General features: G+C 37.7%; 2 protein-coding genes across 4 annotated transcripts in view; one reads left to right on the top strand and one right to left on the bottom strand.

The window, feature by feature from the left end:
- Nucleotides 1-11,970, bottom strand: part of rad54l2 (RAD54 like 2) — a 34,915-nt gene extending 22,945 nt beyond the window's left edge. The window contains exons 1-7 of one of the 3 annotated variants that reach the window (XM_061874323.1): nt 11,804-11,970; nt 8,541-8,725; nt 7,676-7,976; nt 4,305-4,441; nt 4,088-4,231; nt 738-970; nt 497-679 (exon numbers count right to left, since the gene is read on the bottom strand). In XM_061874323.1, the coding sequence (XP_061730307.1) occupies nt 497-679; nt 738-970; nt 4,088-4,231; nt 4,305-4,441; nt 7,676-7,976; nt 8,541-8,673 (1,131 nt within the window). In that variant the 5' untranslated portion in view covers nt 8,674-8,725; nt 11,804-11,970. Of the gene's footprint in view, nt 1-496; nt 680-737; nt 971-4,087; nt 4,232-4,304; nt 4,442-7,675; nt 7,977-8,540; nt 8,726-11,647; nt 11,773-11,803 lie in introns of those variants that run through there. The other 2 variants (XM_061874325.1, XM_061874324.1) reach the window with 2 other exon arrangements.
- A 3,953-nt stretch (nt 11,971-15,923) lies between these two features.
- bap1 (BRCA1 associated protein-1 (ubiquitin carboxy-terminal hydrolase)) overlaps nt 15,924-19,955 on the top strand; it is a 29,955-nt gene continuing 25,923 nt past the window's right edge. Inside the window, exons 1-3 of the mRNA XM_061874328.1 lie at nt 15,924-16,134; nt 16,402-16,431; nt 16,496-16,550. Of these exons, the coding sequence (XP_061730312.1) occupies nt 16,098-16,134; nt 16,402-16,431; nt 16,496-16,550 (122 nt within the window). The 5' untranslated portion in view covers nt 15,924-16,097. The remainder of the gene's footprint in view (nt 16,135-16,401; nt 16,432-16,495; nt 16,551-19,955) is intronic.

Raw genomic sequence — 19,955 nt, 5'->3', positions numbered from 1 at the left:
AGAATTACATGTGAAAAGCTTCAAAAATTGGAACTCCTCAGTTCCCAAAGGTTTACTGAGTGTTGTTAAAAGGAAATGCCATGTAACAGTGGTAAAAATGCTCCAGTGCCAACTTTTTTTCAATGTGTTGCTGCCATTAAATTCTAAGTTAATGATTTTTTGCAAATAAAATTACGTTTCTCAGTTCGAACATTAAAAATCTTGTCTTCGCAGTCTATTCAATTGAGTACAAATTGAACACGATTAGCAAATCAATGTATTCTGATGTTTACGAATTACACAATGTGCCAACTTCACTTGTTTTAGGTTTTGTAAATAAGTTACTGGGTAACAATCTTGAGAAAAAGAAAGTTATCTGTAAAAGTTGAAAAAACAAAAAAAAACAAATAACCACACAACCCAAATATGACGTTGGTAAGGGTAATGAATGCCTGCAGACATGTCCCAACAATGAGTGATCATTTGTACACAAAAAAAACAAATACAAATTACTCACAGGAACAATTGCCAGGACAGTGTGAGCTTCAGTATTCCTCAGCAGGATGTCAATGAAGGAAATGACCTGCAGCGTCTTGCCGAGTCCCATGCTGTGAGCGAGGATGCAACCGAAACCACTACTGCTCTTGTAGCGCTCAAGGGACTCGATCAAGTTGTCGTACAGAAACCGGATCCCACCAACCTGGGAAAACGTGAAGTTTAACAGGTGCTTTGGAGAAAAAGACACGTGGTGGAAATACCTGGTGAGGTTTGACGGCCCTGGCCAGCTGGGGAGCAAGATAAATGTCCTTCTCCTCTGCAGGGTGGTTGATATTTACTAGCACGCGGCCCTGGGCATCAGGCAAGTTCAGAGCATCGTTGATGTGTGCTCCGCTGCTCTCCTCTGTGCCGCCAGTGCTACCTTCATCCTCATCCCCCGACTCGCTGCTTATCTGCAGGGCATTCTCGTCCCCAGAGCTGAGCTCAATCACATCTATGCCATCATAAAGTAAAGACTGTAAAGAGCTTGGAAAACATGTGCTGCATATCCTGTACTTCCTCATCCATCCATTGTCTACTGCTTATGGGGTCACGCGGGGCGCTGGTGCCTATCTCAGTTACAATCGGGTAGAAGGCGGGGTAAACCCTGGACAAGTCGCCAGTACTTCCTCATATATCAGTATATTAACTACAGAGATGTACATTGTTTATTGGTGGTCCATCTGTATTAGGGCTGCAAAAATAAATAAATATAAACAATAAAATGTTTTTATCGCTTTATAATACATGGATAAAAAGATTAATCACAATGTTTGTTTTGACTGTCAGAAGATGGCGCGCATTGTACAGCCAGTGATCACTTCACATGCCATTTGTGATGATAGTAACGATGTGCTGTGTGCCCTTCAAAACTAACTGACGGAATTTTATATAAAGCTGAGGTTGTTAGCCACTCTTGCATCGACAAACTTTCTTATCATCGGCACACATTACGTTTTAACTCGCATCTTTAAAGCGTAACATGTACGTGAGGATGGTGTCACTCGTATGAATGCTACATGGACAAAACACAAACAGAGGACAACAAACTATATACAAAAATATCAACTATAAACGACAAAATACTGATTATTAACAACATACAGTTGTGTTTAAAACAATAGCAGTCCCACATCACTAGCAAGACAAACCACTTTTTTGTTAGAATTGCAATTTCTACAAGGCAAGCAACTTTCTAGAAGGTTGATTAGAAAGAAAGAAAACCAAAGATAGAAAATTAGAAAACCAACACACACAACAGGCTTGATGTGCATGGGTCTGGTCCTTCGAAACAGTCATTTACTGAAAGGGGCGTGTTAAAAAGGGTGTTCCTCGCCCCATCCTTTCCTGTGAATGACTGAGCATTTCACCGAAGCTGCTTTTATACCCAATCATGCCACCCACCTGTTCCCAATTAGCCTGCACACCTGTGAGATGTTCCAAATAAGTGCTTGATGAGAATTCCTCAACTTTATCAGTATTTATTGCCAACTTTCCCAACTTCTTTTTCACGTGTTGCTGGCATCAAATTCTAAAGTTAATGATTATTTGCAACAAAAAAAAAGTGTATCAGTTTGAACATCAAATATGTTGTCATTGTAGCATATTCAACTGAATATGGGTTAAAAATCATTTGCAAATCATTGTATTCCGTTTATATTTACATCTAACACAATTTACCAACTCATATGGAAACGGGGTTTGTAAACAGAATTAAAATAATGGAGTGGCCAGGACAATCTCTGGACCTCAATCCCATAGAAAATGTGTAAACTAAGGGTGTAACGGTACACAAAAATTTCAGTTTGGTACGTACCTCGGTTTAGAGGTCACGGTTCGGTTCATTTTCGGTACAGTAAGAAAACAACAAAATATAAATTTTTTGGGGTTATTTATTTACCAAATTTGTAAACAATGGCTTTGTCCTTTTAACATTGGGGACACTATAATAATTCTGCCCATGTTAATCAACATTAAACTGCCTCAAATTGTTGCTCAGATTAAATAAAATGACAAAACTTTTCTTCTACATATAAAAGTGCAACATTAAACAGTTTCAAGTCAACTCATCATTCTTAATTTTTCACAGAATTTGGGAAGTCTGTAGTTGATTTTTATTATGTAAATGTTATATTTTTATCAACATGTGATACCAGCGACCCTGCCATTCAAAGATTTTCCAGTTTTCATAGTTTTCTTTATTTTGTGAAACGGGTCAAATTGGCTCTTTGAGTGGTAAAGGTTGCCGACCCCTGTTCTAGAAGGTCAACGTGCTCATAGTGATGTTAGTAGTAGTTGACTGGGAGGTGTTTATTATCATTTGGGGAGAGTACGCTGCCTTATGCTCACCTGCTAAACACCTAACTGCTCGACGCTGAAGCCTTTACTACATGCTCTCTGAATACGCGCTGCTGATTGGTTGTTACCGCTTTGAATACGCACTGCTGATTGGCTGTTACCGCTATATATGTAACCAATCAGATGATTGTGTGGGTGGGACAATGATGGGTGCTGAGATAGAGGCAGAAGAAGCAAAGCAGCTTGTTAAGACTTTAGATTAGAAACTTGTTTGGTACACCCCCGTACCGAACCGAAATCCCCGTACCGAAATGGTTCAATATAAATACACGTAACGTTACACCCCTAGTGTAAACTGACATAAAAAATGCTGTTCATGAGGCAAAACCAAGAAATGCAGAGGAATTGTGGAGCATAGTACTATTGTCCTGGGCAACAATACCTGTGGACCTGTGTCAGAAGTTTGTCGACTCCATGTACCCCAGAAGTGAAGCAGTTATCAGAAACTGTAGTTATGCAACTAAATATAAGTTCATGATTGTCAGGAAAGTCGAATCTTCAAGCATGTCTTAGTTTATACCGTACATTTTTGAGTTTGTAAAGAAACATGTCAACGCTGCTATTTTTTGAACATAATATTTCTTGACTTTCTGTAAAATTGTATCAAATTAAATTACTTAATCCAATTTTGCATTTGCCATCATTAAAATACAATTTATATTAATAATTTTAAGGCTTACTCGCCTTTTTAAACACACTGTTATTATTATGAACATACCCAGATGACCTCCTCGATTTAAATATTTTACAATCAAGCAAAACGCAACAAAAATGCTAAAAACATTGGTAAGAACACCTACAATCTACTATAATATCTCTTTTCAGCAGAACATTGTTCTGAAAATCTGCTTTCGCGGATGGCTGACAGCTTTGGAAACAAACCCAGCCTATACTTCTTGGAGCTGCTGTGACATAAATTACCGTAATAACCCGAGAATCACTCAGAAGCGCAGATTCCAAACATTGAAATACTTTATACAGTTCAGAATTTACTGTAATTTGAAAACAGAACTGCACATCATAATGGCAGCTAGAGCTTCAATGTCAAAGGTCTAAAAACGGACTGAAAATCTTAACGAACAGTATTTTGCCCACATCTGCATTAGCGGGACGGGTGGATTAATTGGGGAAATTTGTCTATTAGAGTGGCAACCACAATTATAGGGAACACAGTAAAAACATGCTCACAGAGTTTTTATATACAGTATATTACCATCTTGGATAGCATCTAACTCTGGTAGATTAGATTCTATGTTTTCATCTTCATCGCCGCTGCTGTCCAGGCAGATCACATCGTCCTTGCCGAGGAGGTTGGGGACCAGGTGGGACACCGCTTCTAAAATGGAAGCAGGGTCTACTGTTGGAAAGACGGAAATCAGAGATGTAAGTCCAAGTCTTGACCCACACAGATACGTAAAGTGACCATGAACCTAATTGGGAATCTGGTAAAGTTGGCGCTGGCGTCGGGAAGTCTTTTCTCTGCTGCTCCAGTCGCTTGCGCCTCTCCATCTCCTCTTGTTGAGCAGCTTTGGTTCCAGCCTCCAGCTGGTCATCTTTCAGCACCTTCCTGTGAGCACAAAAGTCAAGTTAGTGGCGAACAAAATTGTAAAAAATTTGCAATTTCGGTTAAAACAGTAAGAACATATGCACAATTTTAAGGGTGTCTGAGAGTAGCCGATTATTCGATTCAGGAGTCTGATTCGACTATGAACCTCACAGTAGAATCGTCGAACGTCGAACCCTCCTCCTCCCTCCATTGGAGGCAGGCGAGTTGAGTACCAGAGGACCCTCGCATACGGCAGTTGTGTTAAGAATTCTTCGAGACCGGGGACCGTCGGTCCGTCGGGACTCGCTGCTGCCAGACCCAAATTCCTTTCCGGAAACACGACACGCCGGGCTACAGAACCCACCGGACCCCCCAGTCTGCCCTGGTGGTACTCGCAGAAAATTGGACCGGTGTGTAGTTTTGACCAGTTTGCGCAGGCAGTAAGCCTCCATCACAGTTCCCCTCTGGCAACGGTAATGGTCTTTCCGATTGTTAATCTATGGAAACCTTGAGAATCACACTAAACTATTCAATCTCTGCCAGGTTTATTGGTCTAACTGAAGGTTTTCTAGCCTTTTTCAGGTGTAATCCCCATTAGCTGTGCTCTTACTAGCATATATGCTGTCATAAAAAAAAATGTCTGACTGATCATTGACTAGGTACAAGATCTAACAAATTAAGACTTGACTATGAAAATTCTTAATGGAAGACAGATAGCTCTGCACAACTGATAGATGTATAGTATAAAAGCTGCGTCAGAAATGCTCCATTTTGATTGAGTGTCGGCGTTATCAATTTCTACAAAAGGGCAGATTACTTTTTACACGACATTAATAATAAGTTAATAAATATGTTATTCAATGATAATCATTAATAATCAAAGTGTTAAATGGTCTACCACAGTCAATTATAAGTCATCATCATTATGATGTTGTGATTGTGACAGGTTGTGTTGTCATGCACTTTAGTCTTATTAAGTGTGCAGTAGTACTAAAAAAAGGCAATTGACTTTCTCAATGATGGCAATTTTAATTACCGTATTTTTCAGACTATAAGCCACAGTTTTTTTCATAGTTTGGCCAGGGATGCGACTTATACTGAGGAGCGACTTATGTGTAAAATGATTAACACATTACCGTAAAATAGTAAATAATATTATTTAGCTCATTCACATAAGAGACTAGATGTATAAAATTTCATGGGATTTAGCGATTAGGAGTGACAGATTGTTTGGTAAACGTATAGCATGTTCTATACGTTATAGTTATTTGAATGACTCTTACCATAATATGTTACGTCAACATACCAGGCACCTTCTCAGTTGGTACTTTATGCGCCATATAACGTACACTTATTCAGCCTGTTGTTCACTATTCTTTATTTATTTTAAATTGCCTTTCAAATGTCTATTCTTGGTGTTGGGTTTTATCAAATACAGTTCCCCAAAAAATGCAACTTTTATGTTATTTTTTCTTTCTTTACTATGCATTTTCGGCAGGTGCGACTTATGCTCCGGAGCAACTTATACTCTGAAAAATACAGTACCGGTACTTAAAGACTCATGCTGTGCTGTCGTTAGTTAGCATGATGGCCAACACTTCTTCCTCACTCTACCGGTCACCAGCAACTTATGGCGCTACATGTTCGGTCGCCCTCGCTAAAAACCCATCATAAATGCACATCTGCCAAAAAATTTTAAAAAATGGAGCAGCAGGGATCAGTGCTACCAACTTAGAGACTTTGTTGCTATGTTTAGTAAGTAATCAGACCCCTCTAAATGTTGTTTTTCATAAGAAGCAACAAATCTAGCAAAAAGACCAGGGCTGGGCGATGTGGCTGAAAGCTGTATCACAAAATAATCTTCTAAATGATAATTGATAAGATAATTATTATTTATTGTTTATTTAAGCCTGCCAATAAATACAATAATGCAATTTCCAACTCACCAAGGGTACTATTTATCAGTGGAGAAGGTGTCTGGTAGCCAGGTTGGATGAGCAGAGCTAAGGTGGTACAATAAATACAGTCGCTTTGAAGTTAGTTTCAGTTTTGAGACAATAGATAGCAGCATGTGTCAAAGTCAAGGCCCGCGAGCCAGACCCGGCCCGCGAATGAATGATCTATGGCCTCTGGGATGATATTTGATTAATATTAGAAATGGCCCGCTGGCCACAGCCGCCTGCTGCTGTTTTCCACGCACCAATACTCCATCAGTGTTGGCGCTAGGAATTTTCAAAATGGGGTCCCAGGGACCCCATTAGGTCATAAAAATGGGGTTCAACAATAAATCTTTGGGGTCCGACTTTTTTGTAACCGTTTTGAAAACCAATGATAAATTATCCTGTTATATCTCACATTCTATATTGTGTTTTGGAAAGGGGTTGTCATAAATGTTACTTAATTCATTTAAAATATTACAAAAGAAAACCCATTTTTATGCATATGTAAATGTGATCAGTAATAAACATTCATTCACTTTCTTCTTTCCTTCAATGATCTAAACTTTACCGCTTTTTTCTATATTTTTATTATAATATTTTCAGAATGTTTGTTCTATTTTTGGTCAATGTAAGACAAAGAAAACAATCTGAAGTTGTCTTTATTTTTTTGTTTTAATGCCATGTTTTTAATAGTCCGGCCGCGTGTGCACAGATTTTCCTCCATGTGGCCCCTGGTATACACTACTGAACACTACACAGAGTAGTTTGGGAAGCTACTCATTAAACCGACAAATTGGAAGTGTCGTGATTTTTCCGCACCGTGTGCATTTAAACAAAAAAAAAAAACTAAAGACAAGTTTCTACTATTGAGTTGATATATCAAGAAATCACAGTTTCTCTTCTCATTCCATGCAGAGAACTGCCACTGCCACAGAGAGACAGAAAGACGGCGTAACCCAATCTCGGTCATTGACACTGTTACGTGATTCTCTGTGAGCCTGCTTTGTGACACTTCAGGTTTCTTTTTTTCTGCGTTCTCAGAGTGCAAGTGACTTCATGCAGAGAATCTTGCTTCATAATTTCTGTTTTCTTACGACTAAAAAATATAAATATATATTGAATGTTTTATCGAACGTATTTAAATATTTATATCAATTGTGTCTATCGCGATATATATTGACATCGTTTAATCGGACCAGCACTAGAAGAGACTTTTGGCAACTGACATGAAAGGAAGGTTTGCTTTTCTCAACGGACAGCAAAGGCTATTGCATGCATTTAACCTGATTTCTTTTTTTTTTAAAGTTACACCCACCTGATATTTTTCCTCATGTTTATAGGCATGGAAGGTTTGGAGTGTTTTGGAGGCTTGGAGGATTTGGTTGATTTGGAAACTTTGTGCTTCTTCGACTTCCTGGAAGGTGGTTTGCTCTGGCTGGATTTGGCGGGGCTGGCTGGAAGCTGCGACCGGGAGGCTGGTCTCGAGGGAGCTCTAGAGGACGGCTGGGATGCGGGGCCCGACGAGGGCTCAGAGGAAGGCTCTCCAGAGGTCGATGAAGTGGAGTCGCGGCTTTCTTGAGCTTTTTCATGCCAGCTCTGAGCGCTGCCGGGTTGGTCTTTTGAGAGAGGAAACACCATTTTAGTTTCCAGTTAGTCATCACAGTGCCTGAGAAAAAGACAAATATTTTTCAAACCTGCTACAGACAACAACTCCAGGTATGTTTAAAGGCAACCTGGATTTTAAGCTCCAACAACAAAAGCAGAAAATACACTAAAAATTTTTTTTTCAGCAAGTATGGGACGGCCCAAACTATAATTTGCCACACTTTAAAGTAATGGGATGGTAAATGGGTTGTACTTATATAGCGTTTTTCTTTTTTTTAAGGAACTCAAGCGCTTTGACACTATTTGCACATTCACCCATTTGCACACTGATGGCGGGAGCTACCATCAAACACGCTAACCGGGACCCATCAGGAGCAAGGGTGAAGTGTCTTGCTCCAGGACACAGCAGACATGACTAGGATGGTAGAAGGTGGGGATTGAACCAGTAACCCTCAGATTGCTGGCACGGCCACTCTCCCAACTTCACCAAGCCGTCCCCAGGTACAATTGAGCAGGCCACACTCTCGGCTTCCATTCATGCAACCCCAGAGAACATAAGAGTGAGAAACACTCACCATCATCCTCATTATCGCCACAGTTTTCATCCTCATCCTCCTCCGTGTCTTTATTGTCCTCCTCTTCATCGTTTTCCTCATCGCTGTTGAGGCTTGGCTCCAGGTCACTCTCTGAAAAGGCCTCTTCAGACATGGCGTCTTACGGGGCTTTTTGAAGTATTACCTGGACACCTTCATCAGGTGTCCTAAAAACGGCAACAATAAAATTTCAATTGATCGAAGAGAATGGCTGCCTGCTCATCTATGAAACATTATCACCAAAAGAAGGAATTAAGTGTTCTTAATAGTATTTGTATTGTAAATACGTTAAAATTCATATTGCACGATTAAGCTCATCATAAATGAATTGCTGAGTTCTGAAACATTTTATCTTTAAGGATTGCATTTGAATTGATTATGCATTTAAACCGATCCCCAGCATGTGCAACTTCAAAAGCTTTTAATGATGTTGATTAAAAGAAACAAACATCCCACAAACTTGTATCGTCTAACTCAGTGGTTCTTAACCTTGTTGGCGGTACCGAACCCCATATGTGCATTCACCGAACCCTTCTTTAGTGAAAAACAAAATGTTTTTTTTTTTTCAAATTCAAGACAAAGTTCTATGTTTTTGGTAACACTTTAGTATAGGGAACATATTCTAAGTAACAAAGACTTACCATATTTTTCGGACTATAAATCGCAGTTTTTTTCGTATTTTGGCCTGGGTTGCGACTTACACTGAGGAACGACTAATGTGTGAAATTATTAACACATTACCGTAAAATATCAAATAATATTATTTAGCTCATTCACTTAAGAGACTAGACGTATAAGATTTCATGGGATTTATGGATTAGGAGTGACAGATTGTTTGGTAAATTTATAGCATGTTCTATATGTTATAGTTATTTGAATGACTCTTACCATAATATGTTAGGTTAACATACAAAGCACCTTCTCAGTTGGTTATTTATGCCTCATATAACGTACATTTATTCAGCCTGTTGTTCACTATTCTTTATTTTTTTAAATTGCCTTTCAAATGTCTATTCTTGGTGTTGGCTTTTATCAAATAAATTTCCCCCAAAAATGCGTCATATACTCCAGTGCGACTTATATATGTTTTTTTTCCTTCTTTATTATGCATTTTCGGCAGGTGCAACTTATACTGCGGAGCGACTTATACTCTGAAAAATACGGTAATTTAGAGTTATTTGGACACTAGGGAAACATATTCTAAGTCAGTGGTTCTTAACCTTGTTGGAGGTACCGAACCCCACCATTTTCATATTCACATTCCCCGAACCCTTCTTTAGTGAAAAATAACCGGTGCACAAAATTAACATCACATTGTTCAAAGAACAAAACCAACACAGTGCATGAACTCACAACAAATTACACACCTGAAAATCAGTTTGACTTCTGCTGTTGCCTTTGAGAGGCCTGTTCAGATATGCATGGCTTAACCTTGGCAAGTGCCACTCTCATGTCATTTTCACAGCAAAGTCTGGTCACTTTTCTTCCTTTTCCACCCAGACATACAATACTAGTACACATCCATCCATCCATGTTCTACCGCTTGTCCCTTTAAGGGTCGCCGGAGCCTATCTCAGCAGCATTCGGGCGGTAGGCGGGGTACACCCTGGACAAGTCGCCACCTCATCTAAGGGCCAACACAGATAGTGTGGATGTTGTCTGTCTAACATTCACACACTAGGGCCAATTTAGTGTTGCCAATCAACCTATCCCCAGGTGCATGTCTCTGGAGGTGGGAGGAAGCCAGAATACCCAGAGGAAACCCACGCATTCACGGGGAGAACATGCAAACTCCACACCGGAAGATCCCGAGCATCCGTATCCATAATACGGCAATAGGGAGAAGTTTTCATTAACACGATGAGGCGGGTGTGTCTTGACTTCCGCGGCGGAGGCTCCGCCGAACCCCTGAGGCCTACTCACCGAACCCCTAGGGTTTGATCGAACCCAGGTTAAGAACCACTGTTCTAAGTAATAGATACTTAATTTTGAGTTATTTGGTTAGGGTCAGAGTTAGAGGGTTAGGGTTATAATAATGCCATGCCGAATAAGACATTAAAAAGAACTTGATGACAAGTTAAGAGCCAATATGTTACTAATCAGCATGTTAATAAGCACCTATATTAATGGTGAATATGTTCCCCATACTCAAGTGTTAACATGTTTTTTTTACTGGTGCACAAAATGTACCGTGCATGAACATCACCTTGTCCAAACGACAAAACTAAGACAGTGCATAAACTAACAACAAATTACACACCTGCAAATCAGTCAGCTGTTGCCATATCTGTAATATGCCAACAGGGAGAAGTTTGTATTTACACGAAGAGTCGGGCGGGTGTGTTTGGACTTCCGCCGAACCCCTGAGGCCGACTCACCGAACCCCTAGGGTTCGATCGAACCCTGGTTAAGAACCACTGGTCTAACTACTATTGTTTTTCTGTCTCATAAGCATCAGAAAACATGCTAGCTTGCTGTTGAAAGCATTTCACCAATCTCGCGCACTTTGCAAATTATACGTCATTTCCATTGTGCGCAAGCAATTTGCATATCGCAAAACGAGATTTAAGACGAGATTTTGTGGATGGTTTAGTCAGGAACCCTACATTATTATATTTTATAAATTGTAAACCAAGTTGTGGTAGTAGTTTAGTAATTTTTTTAGTCGTGGATGTACACTGTATAGTGGTTAGGGTTGGACTGATTTGAGGGCAATACTCAATTATATTGTCCCGACCACAAATGAATACATAAGTATTTAGGAAATTATTTTGACACCAAAAACATGTTTTTGGGCCCATTGATTTGCAAAATGTGCACCACACATTATTCAAATATATAGCTGGAAGCAATTTGCAAAAAGATTGCTCATTATACAAATTTGCAAAAATGCGGTTGCGCATTTTGCAAATTGCTCACATTGGTATTGTGCCTACAACAAGCTTGCTACAAAACAACAAACACAACCGCCATCCATTTTCTACAGCTTGTCCCTTCCAATCCTCCAAATGAATCGTGTTTTCTTAAAGCAGTTAACTGTAAACACTCCACCCTGGGCTGTGACGGATGAACAGCGTTACTTCACCCACCGTTTTCTTTGTTCGTTATGACAGAAAGATAACAATCATCGCGTGTGTCTTACGCTCGGCAGCTAACGTTGGTCCAAAATGACATTTATGCTAACGTTCGCTGCTAGCCAGACGCGCCGAGTATTGCGGTCTTATTTCAATATTTTAACAACATACCGTGTGTTCGTATGCGTCCCACCGTTCAAAGCACCGATGTGAACACACACAAAGGCCAAGTAGTCGATAATTACGGCGACTATGAATATAAAACAGATAATCGTCTCCTGAGTTCCAAATGTTTCCAGTGTTACAGTAAATACCTTCCTCCGATTGTTGTATGCAAACCAATGTTCCGAGTATAGAATGATTAAGAGTACAAAAGCCCTTAAATTGATTTGTTTCGGTTAAAAACATTTGAAGTGAATTAGTTAGCCCTTGTTGTCCTTTTTTCATATTTTGTACTATTATTATTTATTAATATTTAATACTTTATCTGTATTTGCTTCTGTTTTATTTCCTTGATGTTGAAAGTGCCTTGACTTTTATGTGAATTATAAATGTATGTTTGTTGTTCAATAAAAAAACAAACAAAAAAAAAAACTAATGCTCTGGGTGTAGAATGATTAAGAGTACAAAACCTTGAAATTCATATATTTGTTAAAAAACAACAACATTTAGTTAGCTTCTTGTCTTTTTTTTGTTTGTTTCATCCATCCATCCTTTTTACTACCGTTTGTCCCTTTCGGGGTTGCGGGGGGTCGCTGGACCATCCATCCTTTTTACTACCGTTTGTCCCTTTCGGGGTTGCGGGGGGTCGCTGGAGCCTATCCCATTTTTTTTATTATTATTTATTAATGTTTAATACTCTATCGGTATTTGTATTTGCTTCTGTTTTCTTTCCTTTATGTTGAAAGTGCCAATACATTTGTGTGAATTATAAATGTATGTTTGTTGCTCAATAAAAAAAAAAAAAAAAAAAAAAATAATGCTCTGGGTGTAGAATGATTAAGAGCACAAAACCTTGAAATGTATATATTTGTTAAAAAAAAACATTTAAAGTGATTTAGTTAGCTTCTTGTCTTTTTTCTTTTTGTTTCATCCATCCATCCTTCCATCCATTTTACTACTGCTTGTCCCTTTCGGGGATGCGGGGGGTTGCTGGAGCCTATCCCATTTTTTAAATTAGTATTTATTAATGTTTAATACTCTATCTGTATTTGTATTTGCTTATTTTTTCTTCCCTTGATGTTGAAAGTGCCTTGACTTTTGTGTGAATTATAAATGTATGTTTGTTGTTCAATAAAAAAAAACGTTTAAAAAAAAACTAATACTCTGGGTGTAGAATGATTAAGAGCACAAAACCTTAAAATGTATATATTTGTTAAAAAAACATTTAAAGTGATTTAATTAGCTTCTTGTCTTTTTTCTTTTTGTTTCATCCATCCATCCTTCCATCCATTTTACTACCACTTGTCCCTTTCAGAGTTGCGGGGGCTCGCTGGAACCCATCCCATTTTTTTTATTATTATTTATTAATGTTTAATACTCTATCTGTATTTGTATTTGCTTTTATTTTCTTTCCTTGATGTTGAAAGTGCCATGACATTTGTCTGAATTATAAATGTATGTTTGTTGCTCAATACAATTTTTTAAAATGATAAAAAAACATGATGTTGTAGAATGATAAGAGTACAAAACCCTTAAATTTAAATAGTTGTTAAAAACATTTAAGATGATTTAGTTAGCAGTTTTTGTCTTCTCTCTTTTATTTCAAAATATTTTTTTATTATTATTATTTATTAACATTCAATACTCCCACTTTATTTGCTTTTTGTTTTCTTTCCTTGATGTTGAAAGTGCCTTGACGTTTGTGTGAGTTATAAATGTATGTTTGTTGCTCAATAAAAAAATATAAAATAATAAAAAACATGATGTTGTAGAATGATAAGAGTACAAAACCCTTAAATTCAAATAGTTGTTAAAAACATTTAAGGTGATTTAGTTAGCAGTTTTTGTCTTCTGTCTTTTTTTTCAAAAATATTTTTTCATTATTATTATTTATTGATATTCAATATTATCACTGTATTTGCTTTTTGTTTTCTTTCCTTGATGTTGAAAGTGCCTTGACATTTGTGTGAATTATAAATCTATGTTTGTTGTTCAATAATAAAAAAACAACAAAAATAATGTTCCGGGTGGAGAATGTTTAAGAGTACAAAAGCCCTTAATTTAAACACCTTTTTAAAAAACATTTAAAGTGATTTAGTTAGCCATTTTGTCTTTTTTCTTTTATTTTTCATTATTGTTATTTATCAATATTTAATACTCCATCTTGTTTTTCTTTCATTTTCTTACCTTGATGTTGAAAGTGCCTTGACGTTTGTATGAATTACAAATGTATGTTTGTTGTTCAATAATAAAAAAAAAAACAAAAAAAAATGTTCCGGGTGTAGAATGATTAAGAGTACAAAACCCTTAAATGTATATATTTCTTAAAAATATTTAAAGTAATTTAGTTAGCCGCTTTTGTCTTTTTTAAAAATATGTTTTATTATTATAATTTATTTGTATTTAATACACTATCTGTATTTGCTTTTGTTTTCTTTCCTTGATGTTGAAAGTGCCTTGACGTTTGTTTGAATTATATGTGTATTGCTCAATACATTTTTTTTTAAATAATTAAAAAAATATGTTGTAGAATGATAAGAGTACACAACCCTCAAATTGAAATAGTTGTTAAAAACATATAAAGTGATTTGGTTAGCCGTTTTTGTCTTCTGTCTTTTTTTTCAAAGTGTTTTTTCATTTTTCTTATTTATTAATATTTAATACTCTCACTGTGTTTGCTTTTTGTTTTCTTGAAAAGTGCCTTGACGTTTGTGTGAATTATAAATGTATGTTTGTTGTTCAATAATAAAAAAAACAAAAAAAATTATGTTCCGGGTGTAGAATGATTAAGAGTACAAAACCCTTATATTTATTAAAGTCTGCAGGCTATAGAGCGTTTTCCATTCGGGTTCCAGTACTCTGGAATGCCCTCCCGGTAACAGTTCGAGATGCTATCTCAGTAGAAGCATTTATGTCTCATCTTAAAACTTATTTGTATACTCTAGCCTTTAAATACACCCCCTTTTTAGACCAGTTGATCTGCCGTTTCTTTTCTTTTTCTCCTATGTCCCCCCCTCCCTTGTGGAGGGGTTCCGGTCCGGTGGCCATGGATGAAGTACTGGCTGTCCAAAATCGGGACCCAGGATGGACCATTCGTCCAGAGTCAGGACCCAAGATGGACCGCTCGCCTCTGTATCGGTCGGGGACATCTCTGCACTGCTGATCCACCTCCGCCTGGGATGGGACTCTCGCTACTATATTGGATCCACTTTGGACTTGATTCCCACGGTAATGTTAGATCCACTATGGATTGGACTTTCACAATATCATGTTAGATCTGCTCGACATCCATTGCTTTCGGCTCCATATGTGGTCCTCTCCAAGGTTTCTCATAGTCATCATGGTCAGCGTCCCACTGGGGTGAGTTATTCTTTGCCCTTATGTGGGCCCTACCGAGGATGTCGTTGTTGTCTGTGCAGCCCTTTGAGGCACTTGTGATTTATGGCTATATAAATAAACATTGATTGATTGATTATATATTTCTTAAAATCATTTAAAGTGATTTAGCTAGCTGTTTTTGTCTTTTTTTTAAATATGTTTTATTATTATAATTTATTTGTATTTAATACACTCTCTGTATTTGCTTTTTGTTTTCTTTCCTTGATGTTGAAAGTGCCTTGCCGTTTGTGTGAATTATAAATGTATGTTTGTTATTAAAGAAAACAAACAAAACAACAACAACAACAAAAATAATGTTCCGGGAGGAGAATGATTAAGAGTACAATAGCCCTTAAATTGACACCTTTTTTAAAAAAACATTTAAAGTGATTTAGTTAGCCCTTTTGTCTTTTATTTTTTCCATATGTTTTATTATTATTATTTATTAATGTTTAATACTCCATCTGTATTTTCTTTTGTTTTCTTACCTTGATGTTGAAAGTGCCTTGACTTTTGTGTGAGTTATAAATGTATGTTCTTTGGCCAATAAAATTAAAACCACTAATGTTCCGGGTGGAATAATCCCACTAAAGAAAAACATTTCCTGATAAATGTGTTTTACTGTTGATTTACACATCAAATTAAACGCAGATTCACCATAACCAGTGCCAGTGTTTATATTACGTCGTTTTCGTGTCTCCGGACTCCTTAAAGATGTAAGTCAATATGTTTTTGTTTGAGGCCACCCGTCGATGTCTGATGACGTACATTGTAAGCGTCCAATTCTCGTCTTTTGTGTTTATCTTCTGCTCCCCTCAGTTGTCTCGTCAATGGATGATCCGTGTACGAGTACTACTTCTACTTAGTGTGTGGACATGTGCAAGAAAACATCCTAAATGTTAGTTGTGTGTGTGAAAAGTCAAAAATGAACAAAGGGTGGCTGGAGCTAGAGAGCGACCCAGGTAAGATTTTTCGATATAGCTTTATCAGGTATTAGTGCACACGTCAATTTAAACTCTGTCCCTTACCAACAACTGTTAATCTGTAACATTTTGCTCAAATCATATTGTTCTTAAGATTGCATACCTTGCTATCTTTCCTTGGCGTGCTATGGATCATGTATATTCACAATGCGACATTGTCTTCTATGAAAATATAAATATGAATACAACTAATTTTATGCTCCCTTAACGGTAATAAATTATCTATTTTATTACACCTGTTTGCAGGATTGTTCACTTTGCTGGTTGAAGATTTTGGTGAGTTGTTGTTTTTTGCACTGTATGAGAATAGGCACAATTGGTAACACATGATTTCTTGCAGGTATCAAAGGTGTGCAGGTGGAAGAAATATACGACCTTCAAAGCAAGTGTCAAAGGTACTGTTAACAATCTTCTGAGAAAAAATTGCAATAGCGGAAATCCTTCTGACAGGTGTGATTTATGTCCAAAGGAATGTAAAAAAAATAGGGTGATAGTGGTGCAGTAGCAGCAAAACCCTCCATCCATCCATTTTCTACCGCTTGTCCCTTTTGGGGGGTGCTGGAGCCTATCTCAGCTGCATTCCGGCTGAAGGTGGCGTACACCCTGGACAAGTCGCCACCTCATCACAGGGCTAACACAGATAGAAAGACAACATTCACACTCACATTTACTATACTTTATGATACATGACCATGTGGTCGAAGAGAGCTACAATTTCATGTCAATTTTCTCAAGCATTCCTAATAATTATCAAGGTGTAAAAATGTTTTTATTTATGTATAATGAGTCTTCATAGTTTGGAAACAGCATCTGCTCTCTACATATCCCTGTTTGTAAACGTGATTAATTCCATTTTATTTAAAGTATACAAATACAATATGCACAATTGTATGAAGGGTTGTTGGGGACTTTATTCAGAATTACTTCTTACATACACTACAGAAATGCTCTCACATAAACAACTGTAATGTTTTTCTCTCACACACACGACTAAAACGCTCCTTTACACACAACTGAATTGTTTTGTTCTACACACACTCATGAAACACTCACACATAAAACGGAACTTATTTTCCTCCCACACACACACTACTGAAACACTCTCATACACAATACTGAAACGCTCTCATACACATTACTGAAACACTCTCAGACACACGACTAAAACGCTCACATACACACTACTGAAAGGCTCTCATACACACTACTGAAATGCTCTCATACACTTTACCAAAACCCTCTCATACACGCTACTGAAACACTCTCATACATGGGGGACGGCGTGGCGAAGTTGGTAGAGTGGCTGTGCCAGCAATCTGAGGGTTGCTGGTTCAATTCTCACCTTCTACCATCCTATTCACGTCCGTTGTGTCCTTGGGCAAGACACTTCACCCTTGCTAATGATGGGTCCTGGCGAGCGCCTTGCATGGCAGCTCTTGCCCTCAGTGTGTGAATGGGCGTATGTGGACATACTGTCAAAGCGCTTTGGGCTCCTTAAAAAGGGGTAGAAAAGCGCTATACAAGTACAACGCATTTACCATTTACACATTGCTGGAATCATCTCACACACTCTACTGAAACTCTCTTATACACACTACTGAAATTTTCTCTCTCACACACTACTGAAACACTCTAAAGCACTCTTAACGCATAAACTACTAAAAAGCTTTACCACATTTTAGTAAAATGCTCTGATATAGAAAGTTAAACTGTAACAGTTTAGTTGTTAATATTGTGAAGTGAATTATATTTGTGTAGCGCTTTTCTCTAGAGACTCAACGCACTTTACACGGTGATACACATTATCTACAACTTTAAGGTACATTTAAACCAGTGCCTGTGGCACTGCAGTGGCCATGGGTGGCATGAGCCACTCCTAATATCTGACAGGCCATCCCACTCAGGGGCAGAGCGATTTGAAACAGCTTAAACTACCACAATTATACTTATTTCTGGATGGCCCGAAGATTTTCCTCATTTACTTTCAAGCCATGAAGTATGAGATTCCAGTGGTATCCAATGGGCAAAGTCCATAGAAATTATAACTGACCATTTGCCTCACACTAGATAATGACGACTCACTATATAGCTTCTACAGTAATTTGGACAACCAATTCAAACTCATGGTCCAATTATTCAACACAGATCATTAAAACATGTGATATGAAAACACACAACTTGCACACTGAACTATGTGGGCATTCTAAAAAATGTTGAATCGTAACACACAATTAAAAAATACTCCCATTTAAACATTTTAGTCGACCTGTTAGGTCATATATGCAAGACACTCTCAACACTAGGACATGTTTGATGCTTTTTAGTTGCTTGAGTCACATCGATAGAAAATGGATAAATTACAAGCATTTTAGGAGGTCAGGGAAGTAAACAAGGTAGGAATTGTTAACATACCGTATTTTTCCGAGAATAAGTCGCTCCGGAGTATAAGTCGCACCTGCCGATGAATTCATAATAAAGAAGGAAAAAAACATATATAAGTCGCACTGGAGTATAAGACGCATTTTTTTGGGAAATTTATTTGATAAAACCCAACACCAAGAATAGACATTTGAAAGGCAATTTAAAATAAATAAAGAATAGTGAACAAAGGGCTGAATAAGTGTACGTTATATGACACATAAATAACCAACTGAGAAGGTGCCTGGTATGTTAACGTAACATATTATGGTAAGAGTCAATCAAATAACTATAACATATAGAACATGCTATACGTTTACCAAACAATCTGTCACTCCTAACGGCTAAATCCCATGAAATCTTATACGTCTAGTCTCTTACGTGAATGAGCTAAATAGTAGTATTTGATATTTTACGGTAATGTGTTAATAATTTCACACATTAGTTGCTCCTGAGTATAAGTCGCACCCCCGGGCAAACTATGAAAAAAACTGCGACTTATAGTACGAAAAATACGGTACTCTTAATATTGAATGATTGTACTTTATATTGTAGTGGCGGGCAATCTAAAGCCTGGGGTATATCTTTGCGTCACGTACCTTGCGTAGCCGATGCCGTCCCTCCCTTCTCCCTACGTCACGCACATATTGCCGGGCAATCTTAATTTGCGGATTCGGCGCAAACATTTTCGGGTGGCGGGCAATCTTTATCTGCACGCACATATCCGCGTGGCAGGCATTCATTTTCGATTTATGATGAGCAGCCAGGCTCCAGACATCCTTGGTCCTTTACTAAACCACTTTACTTACAATATATTTTTTTACACTAGCTTGTTTACAGTATTTGCCTTCCAACACAGGAACAGGCAACCTTTAACACATACTGACCAGCTAAAGTAGGCTGTAGACGGGGCATGGAAGCTTATCATTTGTCAACTGAGGTATCAATCCACCTTGAAATAAGACCGGTGTTTCTGAGTGATACACATTTCATGTAAAAGGGAATATAAAATAAACAGCCATTCCTTTAAGGGGAGATGTACATAAAAATAAGCAAAAAACAAAAACTGGAGCGTAATTTGTATTTTTTACTTAAGTACTTGACTTTTAACTTCTGTTGCTGATTAAGGATTTATTTCATCACAGCAATAATATTCAGTGTATTACTGATTCAGTGTGGTGCAGAAACTAACAAATGATTTTCAGAGTGTTACAATAGAGTTAGTATTGTTAGTTTTAAGACATGTCAACATGGCACTGTTAAAGTAAACAACCACTATGGCCAAATAATAATATTAAATTATGTCCGTTGCCACAGTAGTGCAGAAATGACTTCTAACATAATAGAAGGGATGAAAAAACAATCAGTAGACGAAAGCCCGT

Source organism: Nerophis ophidion, linkage group LG16 (assembly GCF_033978795.1).
Source record: "Nerophis ophidion isolate RoL-2023_Sa linkage group LG16, RoL_Noph_v1.0, whole genome shotgun sequence".
NCBI lineage: Eukaryota > Metazoa > Chordata > Actinopteri > Syngnathiformes > Syngnathidae > Nerophis > Nerophis ophidion.
Note: the sequence above shows the minus strand (reverse complement) of the source record. Positions and strands in the feature narration are given on the sequence as shown.